The sequence below is a fragment of the Hyla sarda genome, chromosome 4, assembly GCF_029499605.1.
Source record: "Hyla sarda isolate aHylSar1 chromosome 4, aHylSar1.hap1, whole genome shotgun sequence".
Classification (NCBI taxonomy): Eukaryota; Metazoa; Chordata; class Amphibia; order Anura; family Hylidae; genus Hyla; species Hyla sarda.
The window spans coordinates 87,706,252-87,726,152 of NC_079192.1; the positions used below are offsets into that span (position 1 = coordinate 87,706,252).

Sequence of the window (19,901 nt, forward strand, 5' to 3'; positions counted from 1 at the left end):
ACAACATCTGGAGGTCTACACTGATGAAGGGATTGACAGGCGGTGATGATGAAGGGGGGAGGTGTTAATGATCTGGTCTGGATGATTACATGGGGGGGATGATGTATTTCCCACCCTAGGCTTATAGTCGAGTCAATAACTTTTCCTGGGTTTTTGGGGTGAAATTAGGGGCCTCGGCTTATATTCGGGTCGGCTTATACTCGAGTATATACGGTAAGTATTTTTCCTCTTCCCAGATTGATCACGTTCCATTGGAATTGCAGGAAATATTTAATCCACAAAACGATCTTATTTTATCTATCTCACGTGGATAAGTAAGCACATGGCTAATAGACTTATAGCCGCAGAACGTTTTTGCACCATACTCATAACTAAGAAAATAAAGCTCAGCTTGTTTGGGAGAAATAATTATAAGATTGTTATTGCGGTAATGAGGCAAGGCGAGGTCAGGCGGGATTCCTATCTAAGGCGTCACAGATGAGGTTATCTACGGTATATGTCTTCTCTCCCGCAGTCATTGTGTAAGGAGCACCACATGATGTCTAGGAGATGTACAATGTCTTTCAGTAATACAGACAGCGCAGGTGGATACACGCTGTGATTCCTCTATACAGCTGCCTACCTCAACACTCTATACAGCTTCAGTGAACTCTAACCCTATCTACCTAGCCTATCTATTCTTTAAAGGAACGAGACATAAATAACACCCAATAGGCTTTTTATTCTCTTTTATACTGTAAGGGTAAATTCACACGAACCATGTTTTAGAGAGGATTTGCTTTATTTACACAGCATGAAATCTGACGCAAACACGATTCATGTGGATGTACATGTACATATAGGGGGGTATTTATCAATTTTGCCTGTTGACAGTTTCTTTTTACCCTTTTTTTTCACTTTGGTTTTCGTGGACATGCACCAAATTTATAATTTGGTGCAAGTTGTTAGTAATTTTGGCTCAAATGTTGAAATCAGCTGTTCACAGCGCCTTTTACACAGAACTTACCGCCACAGAGGACGCGTATTTTACCCTGCAGAGCAGCCATTTCGGAGTCCCTCCTGCAGTATATCAGCAAGCGACATGAGTTATTTTCTTTCGTGGGGTTTATAGCCGCCATGTGAAATGGATTTTATTTTCAACTTGGGTATTTTTATTTATTTTTTTGTTACTTTAGTGCAGTGGTCTTCAACCTGCGAACCTCCAGATGTTGCAAAACTACAATTCCCAGCATGCCCGGACAGCCGTTGGCTGTCCGGGCATGCTGGGAGTTGTAGTTTTGCAACATCTGGAGGTCCGCAGGTTGGAGACCACTGCTTTAGTGCTTACCTTTCCTGATCCTGTGCGGCCATGTCCAATGCTGGCTCGACGGAGGGTGAAGGTTCCTCAGAGACAACTATGTCGCAGGAAAGTATTGAGCAGCCCTGGAGGCGTCGCTGCTTTCACAAAAAAAATTTTTAATGTATTTTGACGCCATTACATTTTCTGACATTGCTAAGTGTGCTTTCCATGTGCAAAATTTCTTGGCGGGGATTTGCGCAAAAAAAAAAAATGTGATTTGCGCCAAAAATTGGGATTGGCGCAAATGATGAATAACTGACTAAAGTTAAAATCACACACAGGACCATTATGGACATTTATCAACGGGTTTAGTCAGGTTTTCTTTCCTATAATTGTCGCAAAATTGTCGTAACTGCGACTACGCAATTTTTCGTGCGACATGTTGACTGGAAAGCGAGGAAAGCAAGTTTTCCAAAAATTTACTACGTAGTAATAATTTTAAAATGGACTACGGGTAGTCAGGTATTTATTAACTGCGACAGTTGCAACTGCGCAAAAAAAAAGTCGCAACAGGTTTAAAAATTGACTAAATTTACTCCAGCTCAAACATGGAGCAGAAAAAGCTACTACCAAAGTAGAAAAGGAAAAATTGCTTACGTGAAAGAAAATTATCAACAGGCTGAAACCAGTTGATAAAGAAGTCACACATAAGCAAAAAAAAGTAAGGAAAAAATTACTAAAAAAAAGAATACATAAGCAAACATTGATAAATGTCCCTCCATGTGATTTTGAGAAAGTTGTAAAAATGACAGTGGAGAAGATGCGCCAAACTTTGGCGCAAAAAGACACTGCACCAAAATATTGCGCCAAAGTTACGTGAAAAAAAAACATATAAATCCTTTGATAAATACCCCCCATAATCTTTAAGCATATCACAGAAAAAACATATGTTATTCACAGGCCATGCAGATTATTTGCATATCTTTTTATGTGTCTAGCGTCTGTATTTGGCTCACAAATCCCACTGTTTTGCTGCTCACCAATTCTGACATCCATTGCTCTGGAAAGTGTAATGGAAAAGAAAAAACAGAGGATGCGCACCCTGTGAAGCCTGTATGGACAGATAGGCAATGAATGAACGTTAGTGATGCACCCGATTGTCTTGCGCTGAGAGCACCACACCTGTAATGGTATGTGCGAAAATATTTAAACAGAAACTGCAGCCACGATCGATCCTGGACTGGAGCTGCATCCACCAGGCAAATAGACAATCTTCCAAAAGTGCAAAAAATCGGATCGCTGCGGTGCTGCTCCTCCAAATAAATTACCCAATGGTATGGTAAAGTACAAAGTGATTTTATTGGGCACACTTCAATGTGTTTCTGGTCCAGGGATCGGACCCTTTGTCAGGACAGTAGTGCACTGTCCTGACAAAGGGTCCGATCCCTGGACCAGAAACGCGTTGAAATGTGCCCAATAAAATCACATTTTTTGCACTTATCGAAGATTGACTGCTCAGGAAGGGGCACTGAGCCCACCCTCATGCATTGATTTCCTCCCTGAGTCTGCTGTGCTGAGTCTCTTCATTCAATCACTCTATAATGCATATTTTAGGGCTTGTACACATCTGTTGATCTCCTAAGACAGAGAAGGAAAACAGACCTAACAACAAGGATAAGGGAAATGCAAGATCTGTCCTGTGGAGGATCCGAATGGCACTTAATGGACCAAATTGACTTTAATGGTGGCACACTGCTTTATTTTGTTTGGCATTTTTTATGGAATTTCGTAACAGAACCTCCAATGAAGTTGTGAGCAGAGCCATAAAGTAGAGCCAGAGTACCTGTCATGATCTTGAAATTTTCTCATGAAATTTCTTAATTCTCCCAGTTCACTCCCTCCATCATAATAAACCATTACCTGCCTTTATTTTTATTCTTTTTTAGTTTTCTACCTTGATATTGTGCTGTTTATTTTGCTCAGTCTCAGTCAGCTCCACAGACTGGGAAGGGGCTTTACCCGGCAGGTGTGACATCATCTAAAGCCATACAGGGGAGAACTTTCTACCTTACTCTGCTATGCTGTTCTGAACAGACAGCCTAAAGGAGTTCAGTGTGAGATGGGCTGTGATTGGCTGAGACTGCACACACCTACCTCAGCTCTGAACTCTGACAGAACTCTGCAGTGTGCTCAGATCTGCCTAGCAGTTGCAAAAGGGAGAAGAAATTAAGCACAATGTTTAGCACAATGCACTGAAGGCATCATGACTCTACAGCAGTTTTTACCAACCAGGGTGCCTCCAGCTGTTGCAAAATCACAACTCCCAGCCTTTGGCTATCCAGGCTTGTTGGAGTTGTAGTTTTGCAACAGCTGGAGACACCCTGGTTGGGAAACCCTGCTCTACAGTCTAGCTCAGCTCAAAGGGAAAAGGAGCTGAAATATTCAGCTCTATACATTCTATATACTGTGCTGATCTGAGGTCCCATCTGCATTTCCTGACTTTTGCCTCTGCCAGAATGCTGCAGGAGACAATCTACTAGCAGGACCAGAAGGAGGACTCCTGGTGGCCAAATCTTTCTATGTTAAAGAGTACCTGGCATCAAACCATATTTTTTAACCCTTTAGGCTAAGTCTCCACTTGTTTTTTTTCCCGGCAAAATGCCAAGAAAAACGCCAATTCTGCCGCATGGCTTTTTTTGGCCAAATGCGGCCAGATGTTAGCTGTAAATCAATGAGAAATCGCAAATTTTGAATTCCACTTGGCGTTTTTTCACTTTGGCGTTTTTTTTATCTTTTTGGCGTTTTTTCACTTTTTTTTGCGTTTTTTTCAGCTCCTTGGCGTTTTGAAAAAACGCTGTATGTCGCTCAAACCGGCGTTTTTTCGCAAAATAGTTGCGTTTTGCTCCAATAGAAGTCTATGGGAGTGAGAAAACGCCAAGAAAAATGATATGTGGGGTTTAACTTTGCCGTTTTTGCAGGCGGTTTTTAATCTTTTTTGGACTTTAGCGATCCAAAAAAGTGATGGAGATACCTGTTTTTAATAAAATTTCGTAGGGTACCATTAAAAAAAAAAAAAAAAAAAAGATATAGTAGTTAAGGAAAATTTTTTATCTAACGAAATTTTTATTTTTTATTATTTTATAACTTTTTAAACAGGGATCAATTTATGTATGCGGGGAAATAAAAATGTAGCCGACAATTATAAAAATGTATTGTGTGTGTTTTTTAATTTTTTGCTTAATTTTTAAAAAAATTTTTAATTAGTACTACTACTCCCAGCATGGAACACACTGTTCCATGATGGGAGTAGTATTACATGTACTAATAGACAGATCGCCCATTGCGATCCTCTTGTATAATGTATAGATGCAGCCGGCTGCTCTTCTATGGTCCCCGGCCCTAACGTATATTTACACTTATTCATATTTCCCGCAGAGCTGTGATTGGCCAGATGGTTCCAGCCAATCACAGCTCTATGTGAGAACTAGGAACATGTGTATATATATATATATATATATATATATATACGTTAGTGCAGGGGACCATAGAAGAGCGCCGGCCGCATCCATACATTATACAGGAGGATCACAGCGGGTGTCAGGAGGAGTGACATCCGCTGTGATCTTTCCATAACTGCAGCTACTACTACTTTCAACATGGAGCACACTCTGCCTCATGCTGGGAGCTGTAGTACCTGCATTAATAGACAGATCGCAGCAGCTGTCAGAAGTTACACTCGCTGTGATCTGTCTATTAATGCAGGTACTACAGCTCCCAGCATGAGGCAGAGTGTGCTTCATGTTGGGACTAGTAGTACTTGCAGATAAGAACAGATTGCAGCGGGTATCACTACTGACACCCGATGCGATCGTCCTATCTATAGCAGAGATGGAGCGGCTGTATACATCACTCGCATCCCTGCTCTGCACTATACTCCGGCCACTCATTCATTCATCTTTTCCTCAGAGCTGTGATGGCTGCAACCATCCGGCCAATCACAGCTCTGGGTGGGAAATATGAATGAGTGATATGAATTTCTATTGACATCACTGGCCGGAGTATAGTGGCGAGAGGCGAGCGATGTATAGACCCGCTCGCTTCTCTGCTATATTATGGACGATCTCATCGGGTGTCAGGACTAACACCCGGGGCGATATGTCTATAGTACAGGTACTACCACTCCCATCATGGAACAGTCTGTTCCATGCTGGGAATAGTAGTACTACATAAAAAATGTTAAAATTGAGAAAAAGAAGTGAAACACACACTTTATTAAAAAATAATAAAAATTGGGTTATAAAATATATGCATTGCGTTTAATAAAATTTTTTTCCATCACTGCTGCATCCTTTTTTTTTTTTGGTACCCAACAAATTTTGGGTACCAAAAAAAAAACGCCAAGGTGCATGATGACGTAGATTGCACTGGCGATTTTTCAGGTGTTTTTTTAATCCCTAAAAATGCAGGACAAAAAACCAAGTGGAGACTTAGCCTGAACCCCTTAAGGACCAGGGGTTTTTCCGTTTTTGTATTTCAATTTTTTGCTCCTTGCCTTTCATAACTCTTTCAATTTTGCACCTAAAAATCCATATGAGGGCTTATTTTTTGCGCCACCAATTCTAGTTTGTAATGATCAGTCATTTTGCCCAAAAATCTACAGTGAAACGGAAAAAAATCATTGTGAGACAAAATTGAAAAAAAAAACAAAACACTGTTTTGTAACTTTTGGGGGCTTCCGTTTCTACGCAGTATATTTTTCAGTAAAAAGGACACCTTATCTTTATTCTGTAGGTTCATACGATTAAAATGATAGCCTACTTATATAGGTTTCATTTTGTCGTACTTCTGGAAAAAATCATAACTTCATGCAGGAAAATTAATACGTTAAAAATTGTAATTTCTGACCCCTATAACTTTTTTATTTTTCCGTGTATGGGGCGGTATGAGGGCTCATTTTTTGCGCCATGATCTGAAGTTTTTAACGGTAAAATTTTTGCATTGATGGGACTTATTGATCATATTGATCATTTTTTCATGATATAAAAAGTGACCAAAAATGCACTATTTTGGACTTTGGAATTTTTTTGCGCGTACGCCATTGACCGTGCGGTTTAATTAATTATATATTTTTATAATTCAGACATTTCCGCACGCGGCGATACCATATATGTTTATTTTTATTTACACTGTTTTTTCTATGGGAAAAGGGGGGTGATTCAAACGTTTAATAGGGGAGGGGTTAAATGATCTTTATTCACTTTTTTTTCACTTTTTTTTTGTAGTGTTATAGCTCCCATAGGGACCTATAACACTGCACACACTCATCTCTTATACTGATCATTGTTATCCCATAGGGACCTATAACACTGCACACACTGATCTTTTACATTGATCACTGGTTTCTCATAGGAAACCAGTGATCGATGATTCTGCCGCTTGACTGCTCATGCCTAGATCTCAGGCTCTGAGCAGTCATTCGGCGATCGGACAGCAAGGAGGCAAGTAGGGACCCTCCTGCTGTCCTGTAAGCTGTTCGGGATGCCGCTATTTCGCCGCGGCTATCCCGAACAGCCCACTGAGCTAACCGTCATACTTTCACTTTCACTTTAGAAGCGGCGTTCAACTTTGAATGCCGTGTCTAACGGGTTAATAGCGCACGGCACCGCGATCAATGCCGCGCGCTATTAGCCACGGGTCCCATTGTTAGAGGCCGGGCCGGACCCGCTATGGCGCGGGGCCACGCCGTGGCCCCGCGTTATAGATCGGGAGCAGACACATGAGGTTCCAGTACGTCATGTTTCCTTAAGGGGTTAAGGATGCAAGGTTTTTCAGTTTTTACATTTTCGTTTTTTCCTCATGACCTTCTAAAAATCATAACACTTTCAATTTTGCACCTACAGACCTATATGAGGGCTTATTTTTTGGGCCACCAATTGTACTTTATAATGACATCAATCATTTCACCACAAAATTTACGGCAAAACCAGAAAAAAAATATTTGTGGGGCAAAATTGAGAAAAACAAACAAACGCCATTTTGTAAATATTGGGGACTTCCGATTCTATGCAGTACACTTTTCGGTAAAAATGACACCATATCTTTATTCAGTAGGTTCATACATTTACAATGATACCTAATTTATATAGGTTTTATTTTGTTTTACTACTTTAAAAAAAATTATAACTACATGCTAAATTAGTATGTGTAAAATTGTCATCTTCTGACCCTTATAACTTTTTCTTTTTCCGTATACGGGGATGTTTGAGGGCTCATTTTTTGCACCATGATCTGAAGTTTTTATCAGTACCATTATAATTTTGATGGGACTTTTTGATCGCCTTTTATACATTTTTTGAGGGTATACAAAGTGACCAAAAATATGCAATTTTGGACTTTGGAATTTTTTTTTTACGTGTACGCCATTAACCATGCGGTTTAATTAACATAATATTTTCATAGTTCGGACATTTACGCATGCGGCGATACTACATATGTTTATTTTTATTTCCATATTTTTATTTTTAATGGGAAAGGGGGGGGTGATTCAAACTTTTATCAGGGAAGGGGTTAAATCACATTTATTAACAATTTTTTTACACTTGTTTTTTTTTCCATGTTATAGCTCCCATAGGGGACTATAACATGCAATACCTTGATTGCAGACACTGATCAATGCAAAGCCATAGCATTGCATTGATCAGTGTTATTGGTGCTCTGCTGCTCCAGCCTGGATCTCAGGCATGAAGCAGCAGAGTGACGATCAGACAGCGGGAGACAAGGTAAGCACCCTCCCGCTGTCCTCTCAGCTGTTCGGGACGTCGCGATTTCACTGTGGCAGTCCCGAACAGCCCACTGAGCTAACCGGCAACGCTTTTCTCCCTTTTTAGACGCCGCGGTCAATTTTGATCACGGCATCTAAAAAGTTAATACCGAACATCAGCCCGATTGGTGATGTCCAGTATTAGCCACGGGTCCTGGCTGCTGATAGCAAACGGGACCTGATGGGTATGAAGCACTTTCAGCTCCTGAGCATGTTTCACATAACGGGAGTCGTTATATTACAGATGAAATTCTTTTCTTTTTGGATTTCTCTTCTGTCACGACCACAGTGCTCTCTGCAGACACCTCTGTCCATTTTAGGAACTATCCAGAGCAGGAGATAATCCCCATAGCAAACATATGCTGCTCTGGACAGTTCCTGACACAGACAGAGGTGTCAGCTGAGAGCACTGTGGTCGTGACAAAAAAGAAATCCAAAAAGAAAAGAACTTTATCTGTAGTATACAGCCGCTAATAAGTACTGGAAGGATTAAGGTTTTTTAATAGAAGTAATTTACAAATCTGTTTAACTTTCTGGCACCAGTTGATTTAAAAAAAATAATAATAATAAAAAAAGGGGTACTCCCATGGAAAACTTTTTTTTAAAATCAACTGGTGACAGAAAGTTAAACAGATTTGTAAATCACTTCTATTAAAAATTTTTTAATCCTTCCAGTACTTTTTAGGGGCTGTATACTAAAGAGAAATCCAAAAAAGAAATGCATTTCCTCTGATGTCATGACCACAGTGCTCTCTGCTGACCTCTGCTGTCCATTTTAGGAACTGTCCAGAGCAGCACATGTTTGCTATGGGGATTCTCTTCTGCTCTGGACAGTTCCTGAAATGGACAGCAGAGGTCAGCAGAGAGCACTGTGGTCGTGACATCAGAGGAAATGCATTTATTTTTTGGATATCTCTTTAGTATACAGCCCCTAAAAAGTACTGGAAGGATTAAGATTTTTTAATAGAGTAAAAAATTGTGCAAGAAATATATATATTTTTCTCAGCAAAATTCTTGTAAAATGACCGGATCACCGACGAGCCCCAAGATGCAAGTGAATGGGGTCCATCAGGACAGCAGGAGCAGTTTGCATCTGACTTACCGTATTTATCGGCGTATAACACGCACTTTTAAAACTTAAATTTAAGGCAAAAAGCCTGCCTGCATGTTATACGCCGATAAATCTTCTGGTCACTAATTTAAAGCGGCCGCAGTAGCGGCTGCTTGTTAAGTATTAGCAGCACGGCCGCAGCCACTTTAAATCAGGGACCAGCGGGGTCTCCTCCCCGCTCTGCTTTAAAGGAAAACTGTCACTTGTTTTCTCCCGCACTATACACAGGTACTGGTGGATAGTGCGGGAGACGCTGATTAAAATGAGCCCTACCATGTCTGGATCTGCGCCGCCGTTCTCCTGCAATTGTAGTTTTATTATGTGTGCAAATCTTCCTAAAACTGGCACGGGCGACTCGCGGCGGTTGCAGGAAATTAAAAGTGACGTCCCTGATGCCGCGCAGAGGAGCCGGGAGAGGTCGTCATTCATCTGCTTCACTGACTGCAGCCCACATGACCCCCCCGCCTGGCCTGGCCTGCCGAAGAGCAGCCAGGTAAGGAAAATAAAAAAAACTATAAAAAGCAGGGAAAAGGAGGAATGATGAGGGAGGGGAAGAATAGCATAGGAGGAACATGATGGGGGGATGATGAGACAGGGTGGGGGGATGATGAGACAGGGGGAAATGATGAGGGGGGAATGATCGGGGGCATGATGAGACAGGGTGGGGGATGATGAGACAAGGGGAAATGATGGTGGGGGAGGCACTAAATGCTTAATGTCTGTATGGCTAGTGGTGGTCTATGACAGGGGGAAATGATGAGACATGAGGGGATGATGAGACATAGGGGGTGGCGATGAGAGGGGTAAATGTGGCACAGGGACTGATAAAAGGGAAGGAATGATGTGGCACTGGAGGGGACGGGACCAAACTGAGGTACAGAAGAAAGCGAAGTTGGGGGGTGATGTGGCATTTAGCCCAAGTCATTTATTTTACATTTTATTTTTTTTACTTAAATTTCCCTGTTAAAATGGGGGCGCGTGTTATACGCCAGTACGCCGATAAATACGGTATTTCAGGGTCCAATCGTCTCAAGAAGAAAAAAAGGGCCAATCGGGCCTTTAATGGATCGAATGCAAACGGCAATGTGAACCGAGCCTAATTAGATTAAAAAGGTGGAAGCTTCAACCACATTGGTTGGGAATATGACATAAGACATGATAATACACACTCCTAAGACAGAATTACTGTGTTGCGAAATAATGCATTTATGAAAAAGTGTGTCACCAACATAAATAGTAAGGAAAGCTCTGAAGTAGGAAAATAGGGCCCTTCTTCTACCTGAAAAAGACATGGAACGTAATATTATAATATACAACAATGGCATTTATGTAACAGAGCCAACTTTGCTTTTTTTATTCACTCATGCAGCAGAACTTTCTACACTTAACATTTGCCTAAAAGGAAAGTACGTACATTAAGCCAACACTTCCCGGAGTATATATTACATCTGTAAGTATCTGAACAAACAAATTGAGAACCTGTTTAGTTTTGGAAACCCCGGGTTTCGTTGAATGTGTTTATGAAAAGGCTGCACGCCATGAGATTAAAGGGAAATTCCAGGTAAGAGATAGTGCTTTTCTATGCTCCAAGTGTTAGGGAGCATTTACATCACATTTTGGGGATACGGCAGCTGATTCTGGCTGCCGTATCCCCAAAGCCTGATGTGAATGAGCCCTTAGCAGTGGCCAGAATATGAATGCTGGGTGAGGCCTGTGGGTGACATAACCAGATCTCCCACAATCTAATGGACACCTATCTGTATTACCCACATCCATTACAAGCTGCGGGGCTACATTAGACATTATCAGTCCTTCCCGACTGATTTTACAGGGTGGGCTTGATGGACAGGACACCAGTTTTCCATGGGTGCAAACATTCACATTGTAAGGGTGATAAAAGTTTTACCAGTGAAGCTACTGAACACATTATAAGGCAGAAAAAATAAAAGAAAATGCATTTTGTTACCCCGGATGGCATAACAGAGCATGGAGGCCAATCTCTAAAATTGCTTTTCATATTCATCCTGTCATAACTGAGGCTGGAGCACTCCCGAGTGTGAATTATTTTCCATCTTCATTCAGTACTTGAGGCTTATGCAATCTCTATGTGAAGGCATGTATGTCCCTTATGTCTTATTATAGTTCTAAGAGCCATGAGCCCATCTCCTGTGGCCTTCTAATTATTCTTAAAGGGGTACTAAGGTGGAAAACAAATATTTTCATATCAACTGGTCCCAGAAAGGTACTTCTATTTAAAAATCTTAATCCTTCCAGCTGATGTATGCTCCAGAGGAAGTTGTGTAGTTCTTTTTAGTCTGATTACAGTGCTCTCTGTTGCCACCTATGTCCGTGTCAGGAACTGTCCAGAGAAGAAGAGGTTTTCTGTGGGGATTTGTCAGCAGAGAGCACTGTGGTCAGGCTGAAAAGAACAACTCCACTTCCTCTGTAGTATACAGCAGCTGATAAGTACTGGAAGGATTGAGATTAAGTAGAAGTAATTACAAATTTGTTTATCAGTTGACTTGAAAACATTTTTGTTTTCCACCAGTATCTCTTTAAGCCCATGTATATATACCAAATATTAGGGATCGTTCGATAATTGATTTTTTTTAGGGCCGATAGGATAATCTGTGAACTTTGAGGCCGATAGCCGATAACTTGTACCGATACCGATAATGTCCAAAATCGTGAGTATCGGCCGATATCAGCCAAACCGATAATCGGTCTATCCCTAATGTATATATATATAAAATTTTAAGTTAAGGATTTCTTCTAACACAAATGAATCACATCATAGAATGCACGTCATGTATTGGTCAGAAATGTGTAATCTACATCTGTGACCAACAAGCAGTTGGTGATCTATACAGCCTGGTAATTTATCCAGACATCAGGGATCCATAGTGGCCTGACAGGTGACTGTAGTGATATGGGGGCACATTTACTATTGTGGCACATCTTTGGGCACAGTGTGTAATACACCTTCTTGTTGCACCTTTTTCATATATTCTTTTTTTAAACTGTGAAATCCAGCTGTGGGCACTTTCCGAAGCAGTAGGCTATATTTATTATTTGTGCCTTTTGGCAAAAGGGGTGCATATAAAAAAGGTGCATCAACCTTAAACAAGCCACAAGTTCATTCCATATAGAGGCAACCTTTTCATTGTGGCTAGAGACAGCAAAAGGTGCCATATTTATTAAGGCTGTGCCCCTTTACAGTAAATTTGGTGCACGTTAGCCAAAAAAAATAAATTCTGTCAGGGAAAATGTCATCCTAGAGCAAACATTGATAAATATCCCCATGGTGCTCCTTAGGTCTGTTTACAAAGTAGAATTTATTATTAGTGATAGACCAATGTTTCCCAACCAGCATCAAGATGTTGCAAAGCTACAACCCCCAGCATGCCCAGTCAGTTAATTTTGCAGCAGCTGGAGGCACACTGGTTGGCAAACTCTGTTGTAGACTGTGTGCAAAATAAAACTCAGAATCTGTCACCCTTACAAAACAAAGCATACCTGCCAAGCCCTGGTCCCCCACAGCTCCCCTTCAACTCACTCTGGTCCCAAATTTGATCTCTTCTTCCAGGACAAGTTCTAGGTGCAGGACCGGTCTGCTTAGCCAATCACTGGCCAAGAAAAGACAGTTGCAGGCAGTGACTTTTTGAGCCAGCAGATCCTGCTCCAAGCGCTTGTCTCTTAAGCAGGAAGAACAAAGGAGACTGGACGGAGGTAAACAGGAGCCAACAGAGATCAGGGCTAGGTAAGTTTTTTTTCCCTTAACCCCTAACTCCCAGCACCATATGCCAGATAACCCCTCAGTTGCTTTATTGAAAATAATACCACAGCATGCTTCCCTATTCTGTGCCAATAGACAAACACTTGCCATTTTTCAGGCTCTTTCTGGGGGGGGGGGGGGGGGGTTATTGGGGAGAGGGTTAGAAGGGCGGGGGTTTACTTCCAAAATTGCAGATGACTGTTAAACAATAATTCTCATCCACCTGCTGCTCACTCACATGTAGCCACAGATGGAAGGTACGATCTGACTGGTCACCAGTTCTCTTCATTACAGGATTAGATGATTTTCAGCACCTAATTATAGTTACAATTATTCCACATATAGCTTCATAGTGTACTATCATTTCTATTACCATATCTGCAGATAACTATTCCAGGGTGGGAGTCCGAGTGAATACAGGAAACAGACAATTATTCCACCACAATTCAAAGATATGGTGGCCACCAATTTCTTGTTGAGATGATGCAGGTTCTTTGCTTGGTCACTGCATTGATTCATTTATTGGGTATTTTGTCAGAGCACTAGTGCTGAATCTAACTCACCTTAAGAATATGTGCACAAGTTTACCTGTTCCTGTATCTTTTATAGTGTCCAAGACAGGGGTGTGGAAATTTAACAAACTACTTGTCCACGGGACTAAAACGGAGCAAAATCTACTTGTCCCTCATGACGATCCACTCATGACGAGTAAATTTTCGCTTTTGCACTCTTGTTTTTTCCTCCTCTCCCTATAATAGAAATAACTATCCACTATAATGATACCATTTAATTTTTCAATAACATTTTCCGAAACAAACAAAAATATTGGTTAAGTGAAATTTAAATAGTAAAATAATTTTTGCAGATTTGGTGGTTTTCTTTCCTATGCCAGTTACCTTGTGGTTGAGCTAACATGTTTTGATACTTTAGACCGGCATGATTACAGCAATACCAGATTTGTATCGTCTGTCATGTTTTACTAAGTAAAAAAAAAAAAAATCTGAAGTTAGATTTTTTTTATTTTTTATTGCAGTTTTCTGACCCCTGTAGCTTTCTACATTTTCTTTTTAGCATACCAGGCTGTATGAGGGCTCATTTTTTGCGCCATAAACAGTTTTATTTGTATTGGTACCATTTTGGTATTGATATGACTTTTTAATAGCTTTTAACTTTTTTCTGGGATATTATAAAAATTGCAATTCTGTGGTATTTTTGTGGCATTTTTAACATTTACATCATTTACTGTACGGGATACATAATTATATATTTTAATAGTTCGTACAATTACGCACGCAGCGATACCAAATATGTTTATTTTTATTATGTTTACATGTTTTTATGTAGAAAAAGGGTGCGATTTGAAATTTTTATATGGAAGGGGTTAATGTGTATCTTAAAAACTTATTAAAAATGTTTGCTTCAAACTTTTAGTCCCTTAGGCAACTTTTAACAGGAATCATTAGATTCCTCATACAGATCAATAGAGTTCAACTGAACTCCATTGATCTGTGAGCTCTGCGATCTATTGATAGAGCCTGGTCCAGCCAGGCTCTATCAATGACAGATCCACAGACACCAGGGAAGCAGAGGTAAAGCCCTCTGGCTACCTCTATAGTGGAGCAGACAGATTTCATATATAAGTAAGCTCTGTACCAGACACATGACTAAGAACTGTATTCAAATTTTTTTTGTCTCTTTTTATATAAATTTTGTAGCCAGTTTTTAATCCATTATCTAATAAACTCCAAGTTTTAACTTTTTTTTCTAGAAGCTGGAGACAATCCATTGAGATTTATCAAAACCTGTCAAGAGGAAAAGTTGCTGAGTTGCCCATAGCAACCAATCAGATCTCTTATTTTTCAAAGGACTTTTCACAAATGAAAGAAGCGATCCGATTGGCTGCTATGGGCAACTCAGCAACTTTTCCTCTGGCCAGGTTCTGATAAATCTCCCCAACTCCCCCACCATCCTTTCCATGTATATGTTCCTGAACAGGAGTCGGCCCGCTTTGCTTCTGTCATCTGGGCTTTAGCACTTCTGTACAGAAGTCTCTCTTGAGATATTAAACACACTGATGGCGAGCTGAGCTTCGTGTTTATTTATTTATTTTTTTGCTGTATCTACCTCACATGGCAAAACAATTATAAGAAGTACAGAGAGGAAGCTTCCTGCACCATACATTGTGTACATCTAGATGCCATCTGTGCTAAATAGCTTATCACCAGAGGTCCTGGGTGTCAGCACACTAATGAACAGCTATTGTTGGCCTATCCAGAGGATAAGCAATCAGCAAATTATACCCAGAAAACTCCATTTTATTAGTGCTCTCTAATATATAATTTCTTTTTATATATACCGTATTTATCGGGGTATACCACGCACCGGCCTATAACACGCACCCTCATTTTACCAAAGATATTTGGGTAAAAAAAGTTTTTTACCCAAATATCCATGGTAAAATGAGGGTGCGTGTGTGCGCGTGTATACCCAGATATACCCCCAGGAAAGGCAGAGGGAGAGAGGCCGTCGCTGCCCGCTTCTCTCCCCCTGCCTTTCCTGGGGTCTAGAGCGCTGCTGTCGGCCCTTCTCACCCCCTGGCTATCGGCGCCGCTGCCCGTTCTGTCCCCCTGACTATCGGTGCCGGCGCCGATAGCCAGGGGGAGAGAAGCGGCGCCGACAGCCAGGGGGAGAGAAGGGGCAGAGGCACCCATTGCCGGCGCCGCTGCCCCGTTGCCTCCCCCCATCCCCGGTGGCATAATTACCTGAGTCGGGTCCGCGCTGCTGCAGGCCTCCGGCGTGCGTCCCCTGCGTCGTTGCTATGCACGGCGCGGCGCACTGACGTCATGCGCCGCGCTGTTCAGCGCATAGCAACGACGCCGGGGACGCACGCCGGAGGCCTGCAGCAGCGCGGACCCGACTCAGGTAATTATGCCACCGGGGATGGGGGGAGGCAAAGGGGCAGCGGCGCCGGCAATGGCTGCCCCTTCTCTCCCCCTGGGGGACAGAACGGGCAGCGGCGCCGATAGCCAGGGGGTGAGAAGGGCCGGCAGCAGCGCTCTAGACCCCAGGAAAGGCAGGGGGAGAGAAGCAGGCAGCGACGGCCTCTCTCCCCCTGCCTTTCCTGGGGGTGTATCGGCGTATAACACGCACACAGACTTTAGGCAAAAAAATTTGCCTAAAAAGTGCGTGTTATACGCCAATAAATACGGTATTTAAATTAGCTCACCACACCACCTTAACAGGTAGTGTGCCTGCAAAACAGCTCGGGCTCCAATATATTTATTTATTATCTAACTATCTGGTACAATAGTTTGCGCACTCTACACCAGGCATACTATGTTCATTACATAAGTCATTTTGGTTGTGTGTTTAATGATGTTCAGGGGCTACATCCCTAGCATATGAAAGCAGAACTAATTTGGACATTATGGGGAAGATTTATCAAAACCTATCCAGAGGAAAAAGTTGCCCATAGCAACCAGATTGCTTCTTTCATTGAAAGAACTTCTCCTGTAGTATACAGCAGCTGATAATCCTTCCAGTACTTAGATTTGTAAATTACCTCTTTATAAAAATCTTAACTTTCTGGCACCAGTACCAGTGCCTTTAGGCAGGCGGTGTCAGCATTGAGACCCCAACTGATCCATACTTTTGACGTGTCAAAAATGTAGGAAATGACAGGGACACTAAGCATACCCTCCCCCCATCAGCCCTTTATCACCTTTTCTATGGACAGGTAAAAATTTGTCACTTGGGGATAACACCCTTAAAGGGCATTTGATATGAGCAACCATGTAAAGTACCAAGTTGAGTAAGACACACAAATCATCCAAATTTAAAATACATATTTATTCATTTTATAAATACATCATCACTACAAAAAGAGAAAAGTTTCACCTTATAATATTGACATATACTTCATAAAGTGCTGCTAGAGGGCCCAGCAATATGGAAGCCACTTAAGTAATAATCCACATTGTTCTGTATTATACAAAGTAAGGTACTTGTCAAGTAAAGCCACAGGAGTACTTTCATCCAGTGAGTGTCCAGATCAGGGTCTTAAGAGCAGCAGGATCATTCAGTGAAGGCCTAAAAGTGTTAATCTGGGACATTACCCAATATCCTTGTGTGTACAGTGCAGTGCCCGATAGCAAATAATCTTTACGTGGAAGTCCTATAAAACCCCTTTAAGTCACAGTGATGTAAGAAGCCTACAAGAACAGATCGTCTATGCTCCGTTTGTGATCCAAGAACCCTTTTAACAAAAGGTCTCAAAAGGCACGTTGCTTGTCAGGTTTCCTGAAGTGTAAGTGCTATAGGAGGCAGCATGGTGGCAGGCACTTAAAGGGGTACTCCACTGGCCAGCGTTCGGAAGTAAATGTGCCGAGCCCCGTTTCTGCGGGGGTCAGCCACGCCCCTAGTGATGTCACATCCACGCCCCCCTCAATGTAAGTCTAAGGGACTTGCATTGATGGGCATGACATCACAAGGGGTGTGGCCGACCCCGCAGCGCGAAAACAGCATTCGGCACATTTACTTCTGAACGCTGGTCAGTGGAGTACCCCTTTAAGAGGTGGTCCAGCATTAGAAAAACTGTTTCTTCTAGAATCTACTACACATAATGAAGAGGTGCAATGCTGTTTTTTTTTTTGTTTTTTTTTTAAAGAAAGCAAACAAGATGCATTAAAAAAAAAAAATCCCATCCCTGGCATCCAGGATCCTCGGGGCTGCAGCATTCAGAAAAACCCTGATAAAACAGTCGAGACGTCACTGGACCTTACTCTTGAAACACTGAAAATTTCCTGGTGGCCACGGCAGCCTGGGCATTAAAATGTGACATACGTGTTTACGATTGTCAAGCTGACTACATCTTAACATAGTATACATTAGTGAAGTGCACCCCGTATCCATAGATATCAACATACAGTAAAATCACTTTAATCCAGCATCAGATATTGTCTAATAATCCAGCACCTATCATTTCCCATTGATGCCAATTGTCTGTTATATCACATGCTACAACAGTGGTCTCAAACTGTGGCCCTCCAGATGTTGCAAAACTTCAACTCCCAGCATGCCCGGACAGCCAACGGCTGTCCGGGCATGCTGGGAGTTGAAGTTTTGCAACATCTGGAGGGCCACAGTTTGAGACCACTGTTCCACAACATTCCAGTTTGTCTTTTAACAAAACCAACCATTCGTACGTGTCAATCTTCCCAGTGAGCAGATACTTTCTATATTAATACATTTTAATTTACATCTAAAAGAGAAATAATTTTAAAAGACTTTATAGCATTGACTTCTGTTTCAGGATTGATGGATTCAGCCTGGCACAGAAAGCTACGTAAAAAAAATCTTGCTACACAGCAATAAAACGCTGTAACAGTCTAATAAAGTATCCAGTACAGATTGTCCTTGCAATACGGTGGTCTCTTCCGCATTGTACCCTCTTTATTAGTGCACGTCAGTATAACATTTGTTCGTTAAAAAGGAAAAATACATTTGTTTCCTAGATAAAATATTGATATATATATATATATATATGAATAGAAATATATATATCTCTCTGCAATGAGGAAGGCACTTTACAGCCCAGGTATAGAAAAAGGATAGGTTCCTTATTTACAAGGCATATAAATATACACACAACACACTCAATATACACAACTCACACTTACTGAAACCGTTCTCCGATCCTGGTACCACGCACGCTCCACAGTAGTGATAAGACTAGAAAAAGCTACATATAGGACAGTGGAAAAGTAAAAAAGTGAATATAGCTTAGCGGAGTAGGAAGACATCAGTACCGTTCTATATTGCTGCCATTTCTATAAGCTTCTGAATATATGGAAGGTGGGAGAAAGTGCAGAGTCTAATTGTAATATATATATTATATATATATATATATATATATATATATATATATATATATATATATATATATATATATATATATATATATATTGAAAGTAAAAAGTGAATATTCAGAAGCAACAGGAGAGTAACGGAACGGGAAAAAGGTAAAAGTGGATATCCCCTTTAGGCACCATTCATCCAGTTTGGAAGCATTTGCCAAGTGCAACCTTCATATTCCATCCTTCCGATAGGCGTTGTCCATTACCACCTGCTCAGTCCATCATATACTTTAACTTGAGGTTTATTAGTTCAGTGCATAAGTCCTAATAGAGGTTAGATCCTGCCGGCTCTCTTACTGGCGGACCTCAGGATGTTGGGAGTGGCCTCCATGACCCGCACCAGCAGGTTGTCGATGTAGTCCTCCAGTTCTCGTACCTGTGAATCCTTCTTACTGATGATGGCTTTCTGCTTTAATACCAGTTGGATGAGCTCATCGTGTGTCAGCTGAGCATAGGCCGAGGCGGGATCCGACGGGTCATATTTCTGTCAGGGAAAATAATACGGGACTAGTTAGGCAGTGTAGATGAGCCACGGGTAACAAACAAAAAGGATTGTAAAAGTTTAAGCGTTACACAAATTTTTGGCTACAACATCTGTGCTCCATATTTTGGTAAATCGCCCCACAGACTATTGTTATTGCCCTTGTTTAGCTCCGAGTGGGCACATTTGTGTTTGCAATTTCAACTTTCACAAGACATTGGAGAGAAGTACAAAAAATATAAAAACGGTCCTTAGTTACAGTAGATGATGGGACATAAGGCTCTTCAAAAGCTTCTTAGAAGGCCACAAACTGCATGTCCACAGGACGGTCTCTTGTTTCTAGACCAGGGTTTTCTAACCAAGGTGCCTCCAGTTGTTGCAAAACTACAACTCCCAGCATGCCCGGACAGCCAAAGGCTGTCCAGGCATGCTGGGAGTTGTAGTTTTGCAACAGCTGGAGGCACCCAGGTGGGGAAACACTGATCTAGACAAAAAAAAACCTGTCAATAGCAGTCTATAT

The 19,901-nt window shown here is 41.5% G+C and overlaps 1 protein-coding gene across 1 annotated transcript in view; it reads right to left on the reverse strand.

The window, feature by feature from the left end:
• Positions 1-18,923: 18,923 nt before the first annotated feature.
• Positions 18,924-19,901, reverse strand: part of RAB11FIP1 (RAB11 family interacting protein 1) — a 39,677-nt gene continuing 38,699 nt past the window's right edge. Inside the window, exon 6 of the mRNA XM_056571530.1 lies at positions 18,924-19,384. Within this exon, the coding sequence (XP_056427505.1) occupies positions 19,175-19,384 (210 nt within the window). The 3' untranslated portion in view covers positions 18,924-19,174. The remainder of the gene's footprint in view (positions 19,385-19,901) is intronic.